Below are 21247 nucleotides of genomic sequence, written 5' to 3'. Positions count from 1 at the left end.
CAGCTGAAAGGAAAATAAATAACACTGACCATCTTGTGACAATTCAATGCTCTGCTGGGAAACTTTTGGACCTGGCATTCATACAGATGTTACTACATGTACCACCCACCTAGACCAGAACAGCCACCCCCCACCCCATAGTAATGATACTCTTTCATGACAGGATGCAGGATACACACACACAAAAACACTCCAGGAACAACTGAAAAAAAAAACAAACACGAAAAACAGAACAAGGTGTTGACCTGGCCCCCAAATTCACTAGTAACTAGTAACACAGAGTTACCTTCAAAGTAACATATCAGTTATACAAGGTCACTGAGGGGACACAGAAAGCACAGACACTGAGTGGATACATAAACATCACCAGATCATGACACTGACTCCAAATGAACTGGTGCAAACATTGTACAATATGCAGATTCAGCGGTAAAAGTATGTCAGAGTTCAGAGTGTGCAGTAAACCAACTGATGTGCGTGATTCAAGAGAGGCCAGCTCTAACAATCTCTCCCCAGAGCAGTTAATTTACTGTGCATTGCCCACGGGCTGGTACAGTTACCTTATAATTATATGTAAGCAGTTAGTTGAGCTGATGAGTGTCTGGAATGCTGCAAACCAGGGAGCCCCTTCTCCATCATACAAATGTAAACAGTGTTGACCAAGATGTTGTTAATATGTCTGTGAAGACTTTCAATCATCCAGCTCAAACAAGGTGAAACAAGGAGAACTGGACCGGAGTTCCTTAAAATGTCCCCGTGTTTGCCCACTACATTTAGAACCCTTGACTAAGGTTGAGTGAGTTCCTTCCACTTTATGGTGCTGTCGTCCTTTTTTAAGAAACTGTTCAGTTGCATTTGTTTAAGCTCGAAATGTTGTTCATATAAAGAACACAGGGGCCTGTAGATAAATCCAAAAAGCCAGCTCACTGACTTCATGAACATTCTTTACGTACATTCATGTGGATGAGCTCCTTCAGTGGGCCACAGCAGTCCAGATGTTCCCAGAGAGGCAGAAAGAATAACTGTTTAAGGAAACCATTGTGCTGATCCACAGCGTCTGAGGGCGGGCTCTGTGGGAAGCCTTTCCTTCTCACTGAATTTCGAAAGTCCAGTGCACTTGCAGCCCTCCCCCATTCCTTATGTAACACCAGGATCAGGGTTCCCCACAGACGCCGAGATCCACTCACCCACAGAGGACTGAACCGACGCCTCTCCACTGGTTTAAGGTTAGCATTTAAGGTGGGTCACACATGTTCTGTTCTCTGCAGTGTGTTAACAGCTAAAAATGTTGTTACTTCTGTCTCAAGAGAAACCAGAATATTCCTCCATTGTCCTGCTCCACAGCAGAGGGGAAGCTGCACGTTGAGGGCACATTTCTTTTGTGTGTGTTAGTTTCTGCTGAATGCAGAGGAAAAGATTACAGCTGGCATTAACCAGGACATAGATTCCTCTGGACTTTGAACTGTTAAGCAACATGTTCATGCATTTAGTAGGGTTTGACCTGAAAATCCAAGCTTCAGAAACTCTCCAGGAAATGTGGATTTAAAGCAGTTCATAAACTTAGCTTGGATGGAACAAAGGGAACAAAGGACGATTGTTTCATGAAACATAATCTTCTTTTTTGAGAGGATTCTATTGAATTCATAGTTGGTCTGAAATTCAGTAAATGACCTAGTGGGTTTTACTCATATGTGTTTTCAGTTGATTAATCAGAAGATGGAAAATGAGATGAAAAAAAAAAGAATAATGAGGAGATGGAGGAGGAGAAGACGAAGAAGAAGAAGGAGAACAAGAAGAACAATGAGAAAGAGGAAGAAGTCTCCAACATCTTGGTCTCTAAAACTGAACGAAAAGGGGGGGGGGGATTAATGAGGAAAGTGGTAGGAGGTGAATGAGGATGAAATAGGACAAGGCATAAAGCTAAGCATAACAAATTCTGAGCTTCTTAACTGAACATATTTGTTACCAGAAACAGGTGGACATAAAAAAAAGACAGATCCCATGTGTAATTTGACTTCAAGCACAAGAAGTTAAATACTCAAGGATTTCTTGCACAGGCTTAAAATCATTGTTAATTCAAATACCGCAAGCTCTTTTTTTTTTTTTTTGCACAGACAGGGATGTTTAGGTCTTAAAGAGCTAAAGCATCTTTCGCTAATGCATCAATATGTTGTATTTTCCTCCAGGGTTAATGATGAGGAGCATCCCAGAGGTTTCTCTCCTTCCTCTTCTGGCTGTGGGGTTCACCCTCCTGACGAGTCCAGGCGTCCAAGGTGGAAAGATTCTGGTGTTCCCAGTAGACGGTAGCCACTGGGTCAACATGAACCTGCTGATCCAGAGACTCCATGCCAAAGGCCACGAGATCACCGTGGTCCGAACGGCCACCAGCTGGTATGTCAAAGAAAGTGCAACGCATTACCGCTCCATCACGGTCACCTTACCAGAAGCCATTAACATCGAGGAGCAGGACTTCTTCGTAAAGTTCTTGGCTAAAATGCTGGAAATAAGAAAAGAAGGTGCATCTCTTATGGCCTTCGTGAACTTCTACTGGGAGATGCTGAGCGCGTTGTCAGACATCCACCAGCAGGCCAGCAAGCTAGTTGTGGAAATGTTTGAGAACAAGACTCTGATGCAGAGTATTCGGGACATGCAGTTTGACGTGGTTCTGCTGGACCCAGGGATACCTGTAGGAGTTCTGGTGGCACATGAACTGAAGCTGCCCACGATTTTTAACGTGAGGTGGATTACCAGCGGAGAGGGCCACTTCGTGGTGGCACCGTCACCGTCGTCGTATGTCCCAACATCTGGATGTACTGTGTCTGACAAGATGACATTTGCGGAAAGAGTCAAAAACACTTTATACTATTTCCTGAACACGGGTATTGACAAGCTGATAGTGTGTCCTCACTACGACAGACTGGTGGAAAGATACTTTGGTCCAGATGTAAAGTTCTACCACCTTCTCCAAGGAGCAGACCTTTGGCTCATGAGGGTTGACTTTGTCTTTGAATTCCCGAGGCCCACGATGCCTAACATCGTCTACATCGGAGGATTTCAGTGTAAGCCTTCACAGCCTTTATCGTCGGAGCTGGAGGAGTTTGTTCAAAGCTCAGGAGAGCACGGATTCATCCTGATGTCTCTGGGTACGCTGGTCGAAGGTCTGCCCAAAGACATCACCTCAGAAATTGCGGCTGCCTTTGCCCAAATCCCTCAAAAAGTGATATGGAGGCATGCCGGTGAGCGTCCTGACAACCTGGGAAACAACACCCTACTTGTGAAGTGGATGCCCCAGAACGACCTGCTGGGTCACCCCAAAGTAAAAGCCTTTGTGGCTCACGGGGGCACGAACGGGATTTACGAGTCCATCTACCACGGCGTACCCATGGTAGGCATCCCCCTTCTTTTTGACCAGCCTGAAAACATCCTTAGAATGGAAGCCCGAGGAGCCGCAAAAATGGTGGACGCGACAGAAATCACCCGACAGAACTTCCTGGAAACCTTACAAGAAGTTCTTCACAATCCTTCGTACAGAAACAACATGAAGAGGCTGTCTGCTCTCCATCGGGATAAACCCATGCACCCACTGGACTCAGCAATCTTCTGGATCGAGTTTGTGATGAGGCACAAAGGAGCTGCACATCTTCGCACCGAATCTTATAAGATGCCTTGGTATGCGTACTACTCTGTGGATGTCTTATGCTTTTTAGCAGCAGTCATGTTGATGATGACGGCCATTTTCGTCGGATCAGTGCGATTCCTTTGCCTTCGACTCTGCAGGAGGAGAAAACCAAAGCAGGAGTGAGTCCTGGACTAATTAAAAAAATAAATAAATAAAATAAAAGATATTCTAAGATCCAAAGCTGGATCCGTCTGTGCCACAAAAGTGAGCCACACTCTGTGTTATGTTACCTCATTAGGACACTGTAGGTTGAATCATGTCTGCCGCTGCAAAGATTCAATAGAGCACCAAATGTGTATTAATCTGCACCTGAAAATAATCACCAACAAATGCACATTTGAAAAATATGTACTGTTTGTAGATCAAAACTTGGTAGTTGTTGGTACAAATAAACTCCAGCAGCCTCAAACTTTTGCTGATGAATCTTGAGTAGATTCTTGATATTTTACACTGCATTAGACGTAGCTCTATTTTTAGGACATTCACGTGTTTAAAAGTACTGTTTTCATTTTTAAATTACTTGATCAGTATTCAATTTAATTAGTTAATTTTAATGACAATCGACAATAAGTAAAAATGCTGCAAACTTTGTTTGTGTATCATCATTTTAAGACAAAGCACTTGATGACGTTAAGAAATGCTTCCTTATTCCCCTCAATGAAATAAAAGGACTCTGAATCCATGTTTTAAGATTTAAACATCACATTTATTTACAGCGTAGCACATGAAATGTTCTTGCACACGCTAAATGGTCTTTTCACAGATCCATCTGTAGGGCGTCTTACAGGACCCATCCATCCAGGACTTGAGAGCGTCCTCACTCGTGTCGATGTGCCCACAGTCTTCCCCGAGTGGGTCGTCCAGCTTCCAGTCGTCAGGCTCAGTCCTCGTCCCTGGTCGGCCCAACCAGAACCTGGACAAGGAGATGGAGAAACAGAGTGGCGCTATCATTAAACCACCAATTAGTTCTCTTTGGTGGAGGGTAATTGCTGCTAATTAGGTAAGCAGCCAGAGGCCACATGTGGTACTGCAACTAAAAAAAATTATGGAGATTTAACAAATATGAAATGGATTAAGAATTCAAAATAAAAAACAAACTTGCAGCTGACCTTGCCCTAAGGGTATTATGGATTGTAGAGAGAGAAGAGAGAGAAGTCGAGGTTACAATAATGTAAGTGACCACTCCATATGCATCAAATAATCATAAGCTCATAAAAAAAATAAAAAAAAAAATCATAAGCTCATAATTAATTGGAGGTCTTGTTGAAACACGTTAAGTTTGAAGACCTAGCATTAACATCTGTTGTGAGCATTTTTTTTTTTTTTTAATATAGTCACAGTGACACATCTAGTCATTCATTCACACAAGAACCCACACGTTTTTATCGCAGTGCTCAAGAATATGTCCGCATGTGGTTCATGTACCGGGGATTGAACTCCTAACCCTCTGCTTTGAGGAAGATGCTGCTCTACTCACTGAGCCACCATCCCTTGAAGCTGTCCAGTCAACTCATGATTTGGGGAGATGAGGCATATTTTTGAACAAGCTGTAAAGCCTCTCTCACTGAACCGAATATCGTTTTTTTCCACCCCGTTATTATATGAATTTTTAATAACCGGCACACCGGTGTATTTGATTACACAGCAGAACGCTGCACAGCAAGACACCAATTCAGACCAAAACATTTTCAATGTAGCGTCTCTACCAGTGGTTTCTACCGTTGACTATATTTAGGATTCTACCTACACACACAGTGCAACTGCGTCACTGTGGTTTAAATGTGGTGAGGAAGACACAGAAGAACTTGTGGCCAAAAAGGTGCCGTGCCAGGTATTGTTTTTTTGGGTTTTTTTTTTTTTAGGGTGGACAGTTCTCATTTTGAAAAACCTGTCCCCCGTCTAAAACTGTCTAAAACTGTCTCCGAAAACGCCCCGATTTTAACGTTTTATAAATGAGAAAAAAAAAACAACAGTTACTACAACAACAGTTACCATTGTAGCCGCTCGCGCTGCTATGGACATCACAGACATAGCAGATTGAATACGTTTAAATATGAATAAATATGTAAAAATAAATTAAACTGTAATTGTCCCTGTTTCTTCATTTCATCTGGATAACATTTAACACATTCACACTCATTAAGTCAGTATTTATTTCTTGACTTCCGCCCTGACGTTAATTATTTTAGAGACAAAGCTCAGATTAGAACTGAACCCTGGAAGCTTTATTGTTATTATCATCAACACCATAGTCCCAAGGCAGGTATACAGCACAGACATACTTTAAAATAACAACAAAAAAATATAGACAATTACAGAATCAGATACAGATAGACCACGTAAAAACAAAACATTCGACCCACAATTATAAAAAAAAAAAAAAAAAACAACAACAACAAAAAAAAACCCATTAATGGACCAAGAGTATGCATCAGATTAAGAAAAATATTTAGCTGTGAGTACATGTGTGATTTATTTTTAACCAGGGTTTGGGATTTTTTTTTAAATATTTATTTATTTATTTATTTTTTATAGTAAGTAGTTGTGACAGTTTTTGATGTGTGGTGGTAACTTTTTCCAGAAATGTGTTCCTCCTACAGATGACACCATTTACGAGAATCGGTACATTACAGTCACCTCTAGTTAGAGCTCTCATTCTTCCTCCTTCGATGTTCATTGCAAAATATCATACCATGCATTTAAACTTTAGCTGTTTTGGAGGTAAGAAAATGTCTTATATGATAGGAGGTTTAATAGATTGAATTTAATGGTGTTTGGGATTTTTTATTTTTTTTTTAAAATTCCTCTACAACATCTAGTCTGTTTCCATTGACCGCTACAGATGATTGATCGCCCTCTGCTGGCTGACGAGAGAAGAACACGCAAACACTCTTTTTAGTCTTAAGGTGCAAACAAGATTGATTAAGGCAATGAGATTGAGGTGCCAGTGCTTCTTGTTTTGCTTTCTTCCATACTCAGACGAAGGTCACTCCAGAGCTGTTTGCAGCAGAGAGCTAACTTAACCAAATGTGTTCTGAGATCAGATCACTCGAATGTGTCCTTGTGCGCCCTGGGTGATGTTCACACCTGTACTTTAAGCTGTGGATGGATGTCAATGCAAGGACTGAAACGGGGCCTAAAGAACAGCTCATTTGTTCCAACGGTAAATTGTATATAAACAGCAAGGTGCATGTGCTTTGACTTACTGCACATCTGAAGAGACTCTGCTGCCGTCCACCCAGCGCCACTCACCCTCCACCTCTGCATCAGTCATGCCGATCCACAGCCGGGAGCTCTTCTGCTCCAGAGTCTGACTGCTTTCAAAAATAAAGTTCTGCACCACAAAAGAAAGGTGGTAAGTTTAAATCATTGTACACATCTAGGATGATTTTAGTAAAATTCTTCTGCAGCTGCTCTCTTCCTTTTATCCTCTACCTGCTCAGGTTCGCTGCTAACGACGAGGAGGTCGCCCCCTCGTGCGCGGCACCAGGATCTGCTGGAGCTCCAGGTCAACAGGCGGGAGGAGAAGTAGTAGCACTTGGACTGAAACGGTCTCCAGCTGTTCTGACATTTTTTGCAAACTCGTTCTGTGGACAAAGACCAGCAGTTTGAAGGCTCTTAGTCAGACTGTGCAACATAGATGCATCATATTAACGTCTGTTAAATATTAAAAACCAAACATATTTTGGAATGAGCTGTAAGGTATCTGTCACTGAAAGCACACGTGTTAAGTTATTACTTATTTCTTGGCCTCTGCCCTGCCTCACATGCCATGCTATATGTTTTTTAATTTCATTAACAAAGTCTTTTTGAGATCTGTTTCTTATTTAGTCAGTTAACAGTCTGCAGCTGCTAACAGCTGCTATTAACACTGAGAAACCGGCTGTACCTTTTGTCTTCTGGTCGACCACCGGGCAGTAGAGGTCTAAAGAGCGGTAGGCCTCCCTGGTTGAATTCACGTCGGCCTCCATCTGCTCCACCTCCCTCCTCCTGGATCTCTCCCGCTCTGCCGCCTCCTGCCGCTCTCCACCCAAAATCGTGCTCAGGTTCTGGTTCAGTTCTTGGAGCTCTGACAATCTCTCCTGCAGCCGCATGTTCTGCTCTGACGTGTTCCGATGAGCCACTGCGTCCTCGCTCAGATTTTTAATTTCATTTCGCAGACCGTCGCTCATTCCCAGAAGTTCTTGGTTCTGTTCCGTACTTTGTAGCAGCTCGTCTCCCAGGAGGCCGATGATCTCCGACAGGTGTTGCTTCTCGTCCTCCAGACGTTTGATGGTTTCAGACATGTTCTGCTTCTCCTCACGCTGCTCGGACGTGTAGCGGACCAGCTGTCCGTGCTCTTGCGCAATCTGCGAGTATTTAGCAGTTTGATTCACAACTTGCTCCTTTAACCGACTGAGCTCCAAAGTCAGGGCAGCGTTAACAGACACCAGCCCGGCTGACGTCTTGTTGAGGAGTTCGGCTCGCTCGTCCAGCGAGGAAGTCCGTTTTTTTAAGATTTCATTGGTCCTTCTGAGATTGTCGTTGGTTTTAGTAAGAGAGAAGAAGCTGCCACTGATATTCTGGTAGTCAAACAGGAGGTTCTGCCATTCTGGAGTAGGGTCTGATTCACTGTAATCTGAAAGACCAGCAGAAAATATCAAAATTCATTTTTTTTAATATGCATTTATCATTTATTCTGGCTGTCCTCCATACACTTGGGTCTTGTCATCACTGTTAACCAGTAATTCATATACCATTCTAAATTATAAAATTAATGCAGAAATACCACAATATGTTCTGGTTTCACGCTCAGGAATAAAGCAAATAAAGATTTACCTGACATGACATTACATTTTGTGGCAGATTGCGTTCCGTTTAGTTTCATCAGACTAGGACTTACACAGAACAGAGAGAGAAACACAGCTCAGAAGCAGTAATGAGCAGACAGTGGAGAGGATGGCGACCGGGCCGAAGTGATGACAGATCTGTGGTTTTCTGATCCTGAAGCAGCTTGAAGCTACGACACACAACATCATACATTGGAAACCGAAGTTTTCAACCATGTATTATGCGATAAATAATGTTTCTACAGCCCTTATAAATGATCAGTAACGCTGTGGTCACTCACATATCTCTTGTTCCTGTTTGACTGAAGTGGCTGAGGCCGAGGCTGGTGCTGGGCTATGGATCCAGGGGAGCCACTGACGTCCAATCATTTTACCTGTGTAACATTTAAAACATGTGCTGTTGTCAATCTGTGATAGAGAACCTTTAAATATACAGTAAATATAGACAATAATGCCATCAGAGGGTAAATAGAGTATGGGGCTTCTGTTAGTCTGATCAAAAACTTTGATGACCTACTTTTGTGAGTCGACACGTCAAACAGAAATAGAAAGTGTTATTCTGTGTGGTTTTCCTGTTATGTCACATAAAACTGTCTTTAGGACGACTTTGTATTAAACAACGTTTGCACTAAGGTATCAGACCGAGTTCGATTTGCATTTGCACCGTGACAGAAATAACTCATATTTATTTATCTGATTTCAGAGGGAGTATTGATAGCAGAATAACAAAACATACCACATACAGTAGTTCAGGCATGTGGTGATGTGATAAACAGTGACTGGTTCAACGAGTAATAACAGTATAGAAAAATATTAAAAGTATAAAAGTATAATATAACAGCAAATATAAGTGACACAAAGCTGAGCCAAATGACCATTTTCTCCCAATTTCTTGTATTAAAACCTACTTAGATAGTAAAACATCTTAGTTCTTTAATGTTTTATATCAGACTGATAGTTAAATTGCCGTGTGATTTGTGAATTTTGTGGCAGATGAGCAAGCATAGCTTAATGCTAACTGGCCTAGCTTAACTGAGTAGCATCAATTGGGGATCATCCCTATGTTTCCCGCTTTGTATATGACCAGGGAGCATAGGACAATTTTTTAGAAAAGGGCAAGGGACAGGGTTAGGGACCCAGGGACGAAGGTACGCTCCCCGTGAATTGTGGCCTCTGCTCTGTTGAAATCATGTGGCTGTATTCGATTAAGTTTATGTTCAAATTAAACGTTAACTAACAACTAACTAAACATCACATTGAGATGTCAAAGAAAAGAAAACTGTACAACGATTAAAATGTCTGTCGAATAACTTTAATGATGGATAGCTAGTGATATACAGTCGCTTTAGTTAAAGCTAATGAACCATTTCTTTCCTGATTTCTTTTTTAAATGAATAAAATCTCAAATCTTTTAATACTTTAGTGTCTTATATGAGACCAATAATGACTAAATCCTAAATATATATAATGGAGAATTAGAAATATTAGCATATAAGGTAGCACACCTATACACTGACTAGCCTAGCTTAACTGAGTAGCATGAATTGCAGCCTCTGACTCTGCTAAAAATCACAATAAATCCAGGCCATCACTTGACATACAAACTGCAACATGAACATACTGCATGTAAAAAGCAAAACAGACACTGGCACAGCTAAATGCTAACTAGCCTCAACGAGAAGCAACCGCACCCCCTGTCCCTGTTAAAATGAGGATTTGAGTTGATCAACCTTCATTAACAATTCACTTCAATTCAATTCCACTTATATTAATCAACATAACTTCTCAGTTTACATGAAAGCACCTTTGCACTTAAACACAGTACGCACCTGAAACACAGTTTATCTATCTATCTCAAATGCACATTTCAATAATTTCACATGACGCACATGGCATTTCTCAGGCTGAGAAGTGATACAACTCGCCATCGACTGTATTTAAAAGAGGTTTTTACTAATTTAATGCTTAATGACTTAAAATCTGACTGCTGTACTGGAATCAGCGACTTATCAGCCAATCAGAAAGTAGTATCTCTTGTTACCAGGTGAAGTAGCAGCGCCGTAATCACTCCATCCATTAATGCGATGGTATGCGCAAATAAAATAATTTACTTGGTTTAAATAAATTTGTCCTTTAATAGATTAATATACTAATACATTATGTTCACACTTCAGCCTTGCCCCACCACAAAAGAAAAAAAAAACAAAAACAAAAAACAATCCACTCAACTCAAAATTTAAGAGGCCAGTTTACAGGATATGAGGTAAAGTTGCTGTCATGTTGAAACCACAAGCATTTTTACCATTACAAGTCTATCCTTGTTGATGTGCGGCACAGACTGCTTCCTCAGACTGGGGAGATGATACATATTTTGAACCAAGAAGTTGCCTTTTCAGATTTGTTTATGACCCCACAGAAAGGAAAATTAGTACTGTCAGATTTAAAGTACATAATGTAGATAATGCTTCAGCTTCAATTGTTCATCTAATCTACTTTAGGCAGCACTTCCTGTAGCATGCATTTGCAGCAAAGATACAACTATAAAGACTGAACCAGACATCAAGGACTTACCTCAAATAGCACTACTCACAGTTTGTCCTTGGCTGTTGTTTCACAGAAGCAGCAGGGCTGACTAATAGGTCTGGCGAATCCACAGCTCATTTATTCATAGCCATTCTACCCCCTGTTGCTTTTCTTCAGATAAGTTGAGGAGCTTTAATAATGGCCAGCTTTGTGTGATGCTACCTTCTCTATCGCTTAACAATAGTCACTGTTTATGTCATTGTTTGCCTTTTTAACAGCACTCTGAGTTTCTCACTTAGAGAGTTAACCATCTCTTTGATGTTACCCCCCCCCCCCCCCAAGGAAAAGTAAAGAAATTGTATTTTATATTTATTTATATTTATATTTTTTAACTTTTGTGGACACACCCTAGTTAGTAATAGTTTAGGGATTTTATCCAGCAGGGGGCAATGTTTCTTTCTTCAATTTCCTATTTAATAGTGGCTGTACCTTTAATAAATCATGTTAATTCATGAATAAACTATAATTAATATAAACATTTTGGTAGATTTGTATTGGATTGATAGAGAAGAAAGAAAAAATCCCTAACCCAATATTACATTCGAGCTTAGTTTTAACGTCATAATGAGTGCTGTACGAGTGGTGATAAATATACTTAATTTTCTATGTTCAGTGTTGATGTGATGACAGATTTTTTTCCCTTTTCTGATCTTTGCTTTTCATTACTATTTCTTATCATCATTCAAGTGAAGCAAATGTGAATCTTAAACCCGGTAGAAATACGCAGAGAGAGACTGTTATTTGTGAAATACTTTTTCCTACTTTTATATGAAACAAGATTGATCAGCCTCCAATGATCTCCACCTGCCGCTGCATCAGAAGTCATTATCTTCGTCTTTATTTTAGAGACAAAGTTCAGATTAGAACTGAACCCTCCTCGTTTTATAATAACCTGAGTTACCTTTCACTGTTGTTGAATAGGTGGTCTTTAATGTGTCCCAGGACTCATTGTGTGTTCACAGTGTTCCTCCTGGACCGCTCAAATATGTCCTCAGTGTCCTGAGTGCGTTCACACCTGAACTTTAAGTCAGACACTTGCATTCGGACTTCCCAAGATGAATGTTAATACACAGTCTGAACAATGCATGAAACTCAGCCAGCCGATCTCATCTTATCTCATCGCAAATTCAGTCAAAGTTGCTACTATCAGTAAGACATCCTGAGTTAACGGAGAGCACAACTGCAAGATAAGAACAACAATGCTCTCTCTCTGCTTAGGCCTTGGAGGACGGCGATATCTGCGAGAAAGTAAAAGCACGTTGCTTAAAAAGCCCATTGTTTGTGAAACAATACACACAGGATTTCAAACAAATCTGAAATATACTCTTTTAATCTGTGTCAGATGCACAGCGGGACTGCCACTACAAACAACACAATGTGTGATTTTGAATTGAACTTTCCCTTACTGGTCTGCTGCACAACACGAGACTTGCGGTAAAATTTCATCTGTGCACAAACAGGAACATGTTACATTGGGGTAACCAGAGATGGGAGGGCTACAGCGTAGAGGGTAGTGCGGTGCAGGTGAGAAGGCGGAAACTGTGGTGTTATTGCAAACTGACCTACTGTGTGAGGTGGCCATTGAGCATCATGGTGAGTCCTTTTCTTATCTCCTGAATGTTTTACAGATCTGCGGGAACCAACAGCTTTTCAGGCCGGTCAGCTCTTATATGCATGTGTGACACAATGTATTTCCCCTTTGACTTGGAGCCTTGCCAGAACTTAAAACAGGACTGTGGTTTATTTCAACCTGGTGTGTTTCACGTGATGCTCTCACTCACACAACTTCCTGCAGCCCTCCAAGCAAAAGATTTAATGTTTATTCTGTGTCTGGTTTGACCTCATATAAAGTGAGAGAACCACAATCGAGGCCTTTAAGTGAATAAGACAAATCTGCTTTATTTGCCACATATATTATGTGCACACATACAAGGAATTTGGTTACAAGCCTCTTCTCTAACCTCTAGTCCACAGTGTTAATGTCAGTTAAATGTATGGACATAGATTACTAGTTCCACAATATACTGGTGGAATCGCGGTCTTCCTTTCAAATCGTGGAAGTAAATGCTAAAATAAGAAAAAGAAAATCATCTCTCTTTCCAGACTTTATGCTATCTTTATGCTACCTATGCTAACCTGACTTCATATTTACTGTATAAAACAGAATCAGTCACCCCATCAAACATAAATGCCTTATATTTTCACTAGACTTACATTTATGTCTGGTTTCCTGCAAAAGACGCAGAGCTTGGTGCACATCTAACCAGACTGTACTTTACTCTTCCAAACCACCAGATACACCAGCAAAGGGATCAAGCTCACAGGGATGAGGGTGAGGGCGATCACCACACCATGAGGAGCGTCCTCCAGCAGCAGCTCGCTGTTTGTGCAGTTCTGGAAGTAGGTGGAGTGGATGTGGAGAAAGAACTCTTGGCTTTGTGTGTTCGGGAAGAAGTAGGACAATACACGAGTCAGATTCTCCAAGCAATCGGTCAGCTGACTGTAAGATCTGCAACAGAAGAAGGTAAGATAGTACTGAAAAACATTCTCTGGCTCCAGCTTATTAAATGTGAGAGTTTGCTGAATTGAGTTTGAATTTTTTTTCCTTTAAGTTTTAAAATGTATTTATTTTAAAAAAATAAACATGAATTCAACATATTTTAGTTCAGCCTTTCACTGATTCAATGCACTGTTTCACACCGCGACACACTAGACCTGTCAATCTAAGCTTCCAGTACACCATAGGCCCCGCCCCCATTGCTGCTTGGCCAATCAGGAGGCCGCATATTGCTCGCTGACCCTGTCAGGTTCCCCGCAATTCCCCGAGAGCCTAATCAGTCTCCAGGTGAAATCCAGAAGCACGCTGCAATATTAAATATATATACAGATACACTTAAGTAACACTTTTCTACTGGCTACCCCAGAGCATATCATTTTACCATGTGGAAATTAAATTTATCTTAAAGGTTGTTTTGCCATGTTAGCCTAAACACAGTGTTTCCCTCACATTTCATAATCTATAAATCATGAAGCAGTGAACATAAACAGTGGAGCACACCCACCAGTGATAAAAACATTTCCTGGTTTCACAGAAATAGACCAGAAATTAATGACGCTGTGGAAGAGTGACACTCCCAACGGTCACATTTTCCTGGCAGCATGGGTTGGACTTGCTCTATTCCTTGTCAGTCAGTCCACAATCTTTGACAACTTTGCGATTTCTCTTCATGAAAAGACCACAAATATATCCAGTCTGTGGCTCTTAAGTACTGCTAAATGAGCTCCAGTTTCAGGTAGCTTCATTTTAACTTGGTGTGTGGCCTGGCATCTTGTACAAACGACCAAACAACAGGATGAAAAATGGAGCACAAGGCCACCGAAATTTCAGTTATCAGATAATTAATACTATTTACCACCATTACCATCAATACAAACTCTTCATAAATGGTATTTTATTTTTTTAAAAAGCATAACTGAAGAGTTAATGAGCACTAGAAATTATGGTGTAAAATCACTGTGGATAATTTCCGTTACCTGATGACGTCTTCCAGGATGCACCAGTGGTCCGAGCCGATTCTCGTCATGTGCTTGTGAAATTCGCCGCCACAGTAATGATGGTAGAAACCCAATAGGGTCAGGGTCAAATTCTCTGCAAATTAATAATAATAAGCACGAATATGAAACTTTCCCAAGACTTGGGTTGTCATCTATCTACATTGGGTTTTGTTTGATCTCAAAGTTATGAGTTCATTGAGCAGATTTTTACCAAAGTCTGAATCTGGATCAAAGATGAGATTCCACACATTTTGAACGTGTTTCAGTTGGAATGGCTTACAAGAACACTGGATATCATTTCCCCCTGTTAACATGTTTACACTCACCATTATCATGTGGGATACGATCAGATGTTTGGTTGCTTTGAAGTCTAGTCTCCTTAAAACTGGATGTGTTTGATTTCATGGAACCTGCAAGAGCAGTATTTAGTGAATGAATGGTATTCATACAAATAACTACTGTACTACTATCATCATAAGAGCTAAACTAAAGGCTGAAGTAGAAACACAAGGATTTATTCGTTATAGAGTTCAAGGAACATGCAGTCTGGCTAGTGACTTGAGCATCAATAAAAACATACTTACTGTTGTCGTTTGTGGACACACTGAATGTCTGGTTCATCCCAACTTCCTCTGTTATATTGGCTGGTTGTAGTTCCACAAAACCTGCAGACAGAGTTAATGATAAGTGTAACACAAGTGTGGGATATTTTAAAAAACAAAAGACCCTCATACTAGCCATTTGTTTTACTGCTACTTTTTCCTTATCAGCAGTCCCACACACACGGCAAAACATTGAGCAGGAAATACCAACCAAACCTAAAATCCTGGATTTGAAGCTGGACACGTACCAAGCATAAGAGCAGGGAAGAGCAGGTAGAGAATCATGGTGGACAGCGGTGAGGCTGGTGTCGTCCGGCAGCTCGGAGGGCTAATAAAGAAGTCCGGCCCTCCTTGTCTTAGCTGGGCTGGTTGTTATTGTGTTCTGGTGACAGATATGGTGATGAGGGAGGGAACTGATGTGTAGAAAGATGGACAAGACTTAGAAATGATAACACACAAACTATCATGACTTGAATCTGGTCTTTTTTGAGACAATTCTTTGTAATTATATACTAACACTAGTATATTAAGCGTTAAATACAAAAAAGAAAAGTTGTTTTAATTGTAACTGTGCACAAAATACACGACTGTGTACGTGATTAGCGCCTTAGAATGAACAAAAAACTTTCATTGAACCATTAATAAGAGAGATATTCATAATGGATTTAAATTATACCGTTAAATTTGTGTTAAGAAATAAGAAACCCGTGTGTTTCTAATTAAACATTGAACATCAGCAGACACAGCATATAAAAATAATTTGACCCAGTAAAAGAAAACTCCATCAGACGTGAGCTACTGAACGACAAATGCACTGGCATTCACCAAAACTGATGAATAACAAACATGCATGTCTTTATAGATGGATCTTTTATTCAGGGACAGCCTAACACTAAAAGCATACTGTCTGCGCTGCACCTGACCTCACCACAAGGTGGAGCTCAGTGGCCAGAGCTATTGTGCCTCTGCAGAGATTTTTTGCAGAGAAAAAGTCACAAGACGTAACAAAACTCACTTCAAATCTTAGAAACTGGAAAATTGGGGGACTACCATGCTGATAGCGGTCCCTGAAGAGTCTGGTCAACCCAGGTGGAGCTTTGAAGGTATGTTATTAAGAGCTGGCTCCGTTAGCAATATTGTTATATTCAACTAGTTTTAATAAAGAAGAGGGTTACCTAGGCAAACAGAGCTCGGGACGACGTCTACTAGCTAGAGACCAAGCGTCAGCGACAAAAAGATGGCCGACAGGAGAATCTTTATTTCAGTCATCTGACTCCATTGTTGACACGATTTGACCTTAATCTCAAGCATCAATTTAACCCAACAACACAGAAACGAACACATCTGTGATGCTGTTTGTGTGTTGAGATAAACTGTGGAATAGACTGGAAAGAAGAAAACACACTTCCCATGGGATCCCTGAACCAGAGCACCAAATGTATATTAATGCACCACTGGAATAGCTTGGGAGCCAGGTCAACTTTAAAGCCTACAAACTTTGAATTGTGGCAGAAAGTTCAAACAACGGTGACAGCCGTCAAAAGCCCCACAAAGCTGCCCGAGATGATTGAAGCGTTGGGCAGAGCCGTCGGCACTCGGACTGTGGCTATAAGCCGCAACTTGGGTCACGTCAAGGAGAAGCTTTTGGCTTTGCGAAGGAGAACGGATTGTGTCGGAGACCAGAGTGGACAAACAGAGTAGTCGTGCAAAAGAAAGAAAAGAATGCTTCTGCTCGTCCAAAGACCAAACAATCCCAATCTTATCTGCTTTCGGCGCCCTGACAGCACTGACCTTCCAGCCGTTGCTGGAACAACAACTCCCCTGAAGATCACGGCAGGGAGACGCTCTAGCATTCAAGCCAATTAAATTCGTTTGGGCAGGGACTTATGCTGTGATGCACTGAGTAGACAAATGTTTCACCTGTTTGATTAAAGTTACCTAATTAGGAGTCCAATTTTTCTGGGGAAACGTGTTTGTCAAGCAGAATAAAAACTTGTAATGTTAGTTGCGGTATTAGGGAATAAGGAGAAGTGTCTAACTCTTGTGGGACTCTCCCAGAGTTGCGGTAAATGTAGGCGGACAAGTGCAGCATGCAGCAGTTTCCTGTTCCTCCGCTCTTAAGGGATTTCCTCTTTCATTTAGCAACAGCGGTGGCGGCGGCTGCCTGGCTGTCTTGAAAGATAGCCATGAAACACATAAAGAGTTTGCCAGCTCACAGAAACCTTGGTCAGCAAAGCTGCAGTAACATTGCCGCCAGCTAAGTCAGGCTTACCAAACCTTTTATTGATTCATGCAGAATTTAGGTTCAGTCACAGGTGTTTTTTTTTTCAGAGATCTGCTGAATTATATAAACACGAGCTTCCTGTGGTTTTTAGCATGCAGGATGCCAGAGCTTTTTGTTATGGCTCCCTTTTGTTTATCTCAATCTGCGGGAACTTTCAGGACATGCCGCATGTTGACAGACATTCAGGCACAATTATTGGGGTTACTTGGAGTATCCTGGTTGGGACCAGATATTTGAAGTGTCGGAATTTTTTTTTGTGTTTTTTTACTTATGGACATTACCCCCCCCAAACCCGATGCCTCATCGTTAGACTACTGCTACATAAAAATATGCCCAAAATGAAGGTAGTATATCTCAGCAACTATAAGGTTGTTTTTATAATTCCTCTGTCATCACGAAGCGGCCACATGAAGTTTTACTGCAGAGACTGAAGAATCAGATTTTATGTGAGTGGGTCAGAGGGTTATAAAATTTATGATTTAATTTATGTAAATATAACTTTACGGTGATGCAGAAAACCATAGTACAAAATCTTACCATTACTTGTTCCAGGACTGATGCTAATAAAGTGACAGATTGGTTGAATGTCATGGGCTTTTAGTAGCGCTTCTTCATGTTAACTGAGTATGCAAAGCAAGGCTAGATTTCCAGGGATCAGGGCGACGACGTCTTGCGTGTTTGGGTTTGCGTTTGTTTACTACCGTGCTCTGCTCCACCTCCACCAGTTGCTTAGAAATGTTGAATTCCAAACTGCATCTGTTTATTTGAAGCTAGAAGCCGTCAGTTAGCACACTGCACAGCACAGCTACTCATTTCGGGGATTTCAAACACGTTCCCGCTCTCATATTCTCACGGGACGACTTCAAACTAACGAACTAAAACAAAACTTATCATAAAAATTATGCTTAGGGTTTAGGGCATAGGTCTTCAACAGGGGTTCCGTGACCCCTAGGGGGTCCGCAGAGGTACTGCAGGGGGGGTCGCAAAATCATTGGTTGATTAGACATTTTTATATTTTTTGTATTTTTCCCCCACAACTTTGCCCCACAAATTTAAATTTCTTTAAATACACATTAACAGATCAACATATTTTAGTATGTTAGCGTTTAGCTTATTATTTTACTAGATGATAATATTTTTATTTTATTTTATTTTATCTTTCTTGTGTTTTTTTTTAAGAGTGTTTACTTTTATGTACAATGACTCTACTGTGACAAAGTAATTTCTGTCGTGGATCATTATAGTCTGTCTAAGTCTGATTGACAGTTTTAACTTTAAACATAGCTAAATGTTTTGCATCGTTGTGATTGGCACAGTAGCGATAGGGGGCGGAGCCTACCGTGTAAACAGAGGCTTGGATTGAAATAAAAAACTTATAATTGGACCTGTGTATTATTTCAATAGCTTACTATTGAAAGCAAAATGATAATAATAATGTATATTTATAAGTAGCACTAGTTTAATATATAACATATATAGCAGGGGGTCCCTACTTAATCTCACTGTCAGTTTGGGGGTCCTTGGCCTGAAAAACCCCTGGTTTAGGGTTTTGATTTGCCATAAGTCCTACCCACATACCCGGAGTAGTTGGGACTTATACTGCTTCCAGCCACTAGGGGAGCTCTTTTGAGGAGCTGTCATGGCGTCAGGGACGATTCTACAGTCAGAGCTTTAAGGGTGCCAAGTCATAATACTATATAAGATTTACACTTATACTTAAATTCTATCGCTTAATTGCTTAGTATACTTTTTGCTTCTTTCTGCCACAAAGTACCAATACGTAATATATCTTGATTCAAGTACTGTTCAGAACAAGGTCAAGTCATTGACCTTGCTTAGAAATATTACCTGTTATAAACCATATATGTTCCAGATCATACAGCGCTTGAGGTTAAAAGTTTACAGTAATAGTTACAGTTTTACAGCAGTCGTTGTAGTAAGTAGTAACACACATCTTTAATGATTTAAGCAGGTATTTGTAATTACACTGTATGGTATATTTTAAAGCGTTTTCCAATATTTATCACGTGTGTTCTTAATATTCTGCATTGCAGTCTAATGTACATACAGTATGAGGTAACTATACTTTAATAAGTATATTTTGAGTATATAAACAGTATGCTACAAGTAACATGTTAAGCAAACTTACAAGTTTGTGTAACAGTAAATTCATAAAAGTATCTTACAGTATATTGCAGTCAACTGAAATTTGGACTAGAAGTATACACCTAATACACTAGTAGTTTATAGATGAGTGTTGTTGTTGTATACTTGAAAGTGTAGTTTTGTAAACTTAAAACAACCTTATAAAGTATACTGTACATAAAGTACACTTTTATTATCTTAAAAATGTTCCAGTTTAGTCTTACTCTACACGCTTCTAATACACTACAAGTACATGGTACTTAGTATACTTGCAATACTCATTCTCAAGTATATTTCATAAAATGACATTTTTGATAAGGGTGACTCTCTGGACACAGCCAGGTGATGGAGGAATCTGCTTTGGCTCGTGGTCCTTCTCAGCCAAGTGTGTTTAGCTACACCTTGGCTTTAACATCAACACACATACCTACCGAAAGCTTAACAACAGCAAAACAGCTTGACAGTGGTTGATTGACAACCTGCGCTATTAGTTTGCCAAAAGATGGCAGCAAGCAAACTCCTACTGAACAATAACAACAACAACAGTAAAAGTCAGGGCTGTTGCTAATGACTGTGATGTGTTAGTGCTGAGTGATTTAGTAGATAGATATTTGTTTGGTAACTTACAGGAGATGATCAGCCAAAGATAATGTGTGGCGCACTTCATGGGGGAGGGAGGGGGTAAATGAGAAGGGTGGATCATACCACTGCAGCATAATGGGGAGGGGGTGGTGAATTTCCTCATACAAATATAAACCGCGTGGTTTCTATTATGGCACTGTTTTTTGTCACTGACAAAAAAAAAAAACATTTTTTCAACTCTTATTTTTATGGGTGCTGGGACAAAGTTTAGGAGTGCTTGAGCACACACGCCTATGCATGGCATCCACTTTTCTTTACAGTCTGTGGATGCTATAGTTTTACACTGTGTTTGTTGCCCAGTGTACAACAGCTTTGTCCGATGGTGCTGCACATAGATTTGTAGACAGAGAGTTTTTGTTTGCAACAAGTTATATCAGGTTGAAGGTTAAAGGAAATTCAGATAAACCAGTTGTTTACGTCTCAAACACCTGTGGCTGTAACGGCATGTAGTCAACAGGATGTGAGTATTTCTTGTGGTTAGTGTATGTAAATTTTTATCCCTATAAAAAGTTGAATCTGTGCTAGAGGGGCTTTTGTGTTTGAAGAAACAACTAAAATACAGGAATGACTGTACCCTCGTCACTGTCCCACTAGTTTACAACCAAAGAACTAAAGGAATGAATAATATACAGTGGTGGAAAACAGTTTTCAGACACCCCAAGCATTTGTGAAATATTGCATTAAGGTCTTCAAGTGCAGTTCCTTTTAGTACAGTCGTAGACAAAATACTAAACAAATCCTAAAACCAACCTAAAGCCTTTGAAAACTTGATTGGTTCCATAAAAATACATTGGGTCATTTTGGCACCAGTGATCCACCAATGAAGGCTGCGCTTTTTTTATTAAAAGACACATTTTTCTGTTGCGGTGCTTCGTGTCTATATAGAGCCACTGCATTTGAAAGTTCTTCAAAAACAGCTAAAAAAAAG

General features: G+C 40.4%; 3 protein-coding genes across 4 annotated transcripts; 1 reads left to right on the top strand and 2 right to left on the bottom strand.

The window, feature by feature from the left end:
• The first annotated feature begins 437 nt into the window (after nt 1-437).
• LOC125022592 (UDP-glucuronosyltransferase 2C1-like) lies at nt 438-4361 on the top strand. 2 transcript variants are annotated; one of them, XM_047609372.1, is made up of 2 exons: nt 438-1239; nt 2187-4361. In XM_047609372.1, the coding sequence occupies exon 2, from the start codon at nt 2192-2194 to the stop codon at nt 3800-3802; it is 1611 nt and encodes a 536-aa protein (XP_047465328.1). In that variant the 5' UTR covers nt 438-1239; nt 2187-2191; the 3' UTR covers nt 3803-4361. The 2 variants fall into 2 exon arrangements, with proteins under 2 accessions (XP_047465328.1, XP_047465329.1); XM_047609373.1 differs by having other exon boundaries at nt 1136-1226.
• Nucleotides 4362-4420: 59 nt separating this feature from the next.
• LOC125022593 (CD209 antigen-like) lies at nt 4421-11339 on the bottom strand. Its single transcript, XM_047609374.1, has 6 exons — nt 8790-11339; nt 8562-8678; nt 7569-8297; nt 7115-7266; nt 6886-7013; nt 4421-4592 (listed from the first exon to the last, which is right to left on the bottom strand). The coding sequence occupies exons 1-6, from the start codon at nt 8875-8877 to the stop codon at nt 4424-4426; spliced, it is 1383 nt and encodes a 460-aa protein (XP_047465330.1). The 5' UTR covers nt 8878-11339; the 3' UTR covers nt 4421-4423.
• A 1631-nt stretch (nt 11340-12970) lies between these two features.
• LOC125022073 (receptor activity-modifying protein 1-like) lies at nt 12971-20349 on the bottom strand. Its single transcript, XM_047608367.1, has 6 exons — nt 20305-20349; nt 15497-15661; nt 15231-15311; nt 14973-15056; nt 14626-14740; nt 12971-13600 (listed from the first exon to the last, which is right to left on the bottom strand). The coding sequence occupies exons 2-6, from the start codon at nt 15531-15533 to the stop codon at nt 13351-13353; spliced, it is 567 nt and encodes a 188-aa protein (XP_047464323.1). The 5' UTR covers nt 15534-15661; nt 20305-20349; the 3' UTR covers nt 12971-13350.
• Nucleotides 20350-21247: the final 898 nt, after the last annotated feature.

Source organism: Mugil cephalus, chromosome 16, assembly GCF_022458985.1.
Source record: "Mugil cephalus isolate CIBA_MC_2020 chromosome 16, CIBA_Mcephalus_1.1, whole genome shotgun sequence".
In the NCBI taxonomy this organism is placed as follows: domain Eukaryota; kingdom Metazoa; phylum Chordata; class Actinopteri; order Mugiliformes; family Mugilidae; genus Mugil; species Mugil cephalus.
This window is presented reverse-complemented; position numbering and strand designations above follow the sequence as displayed.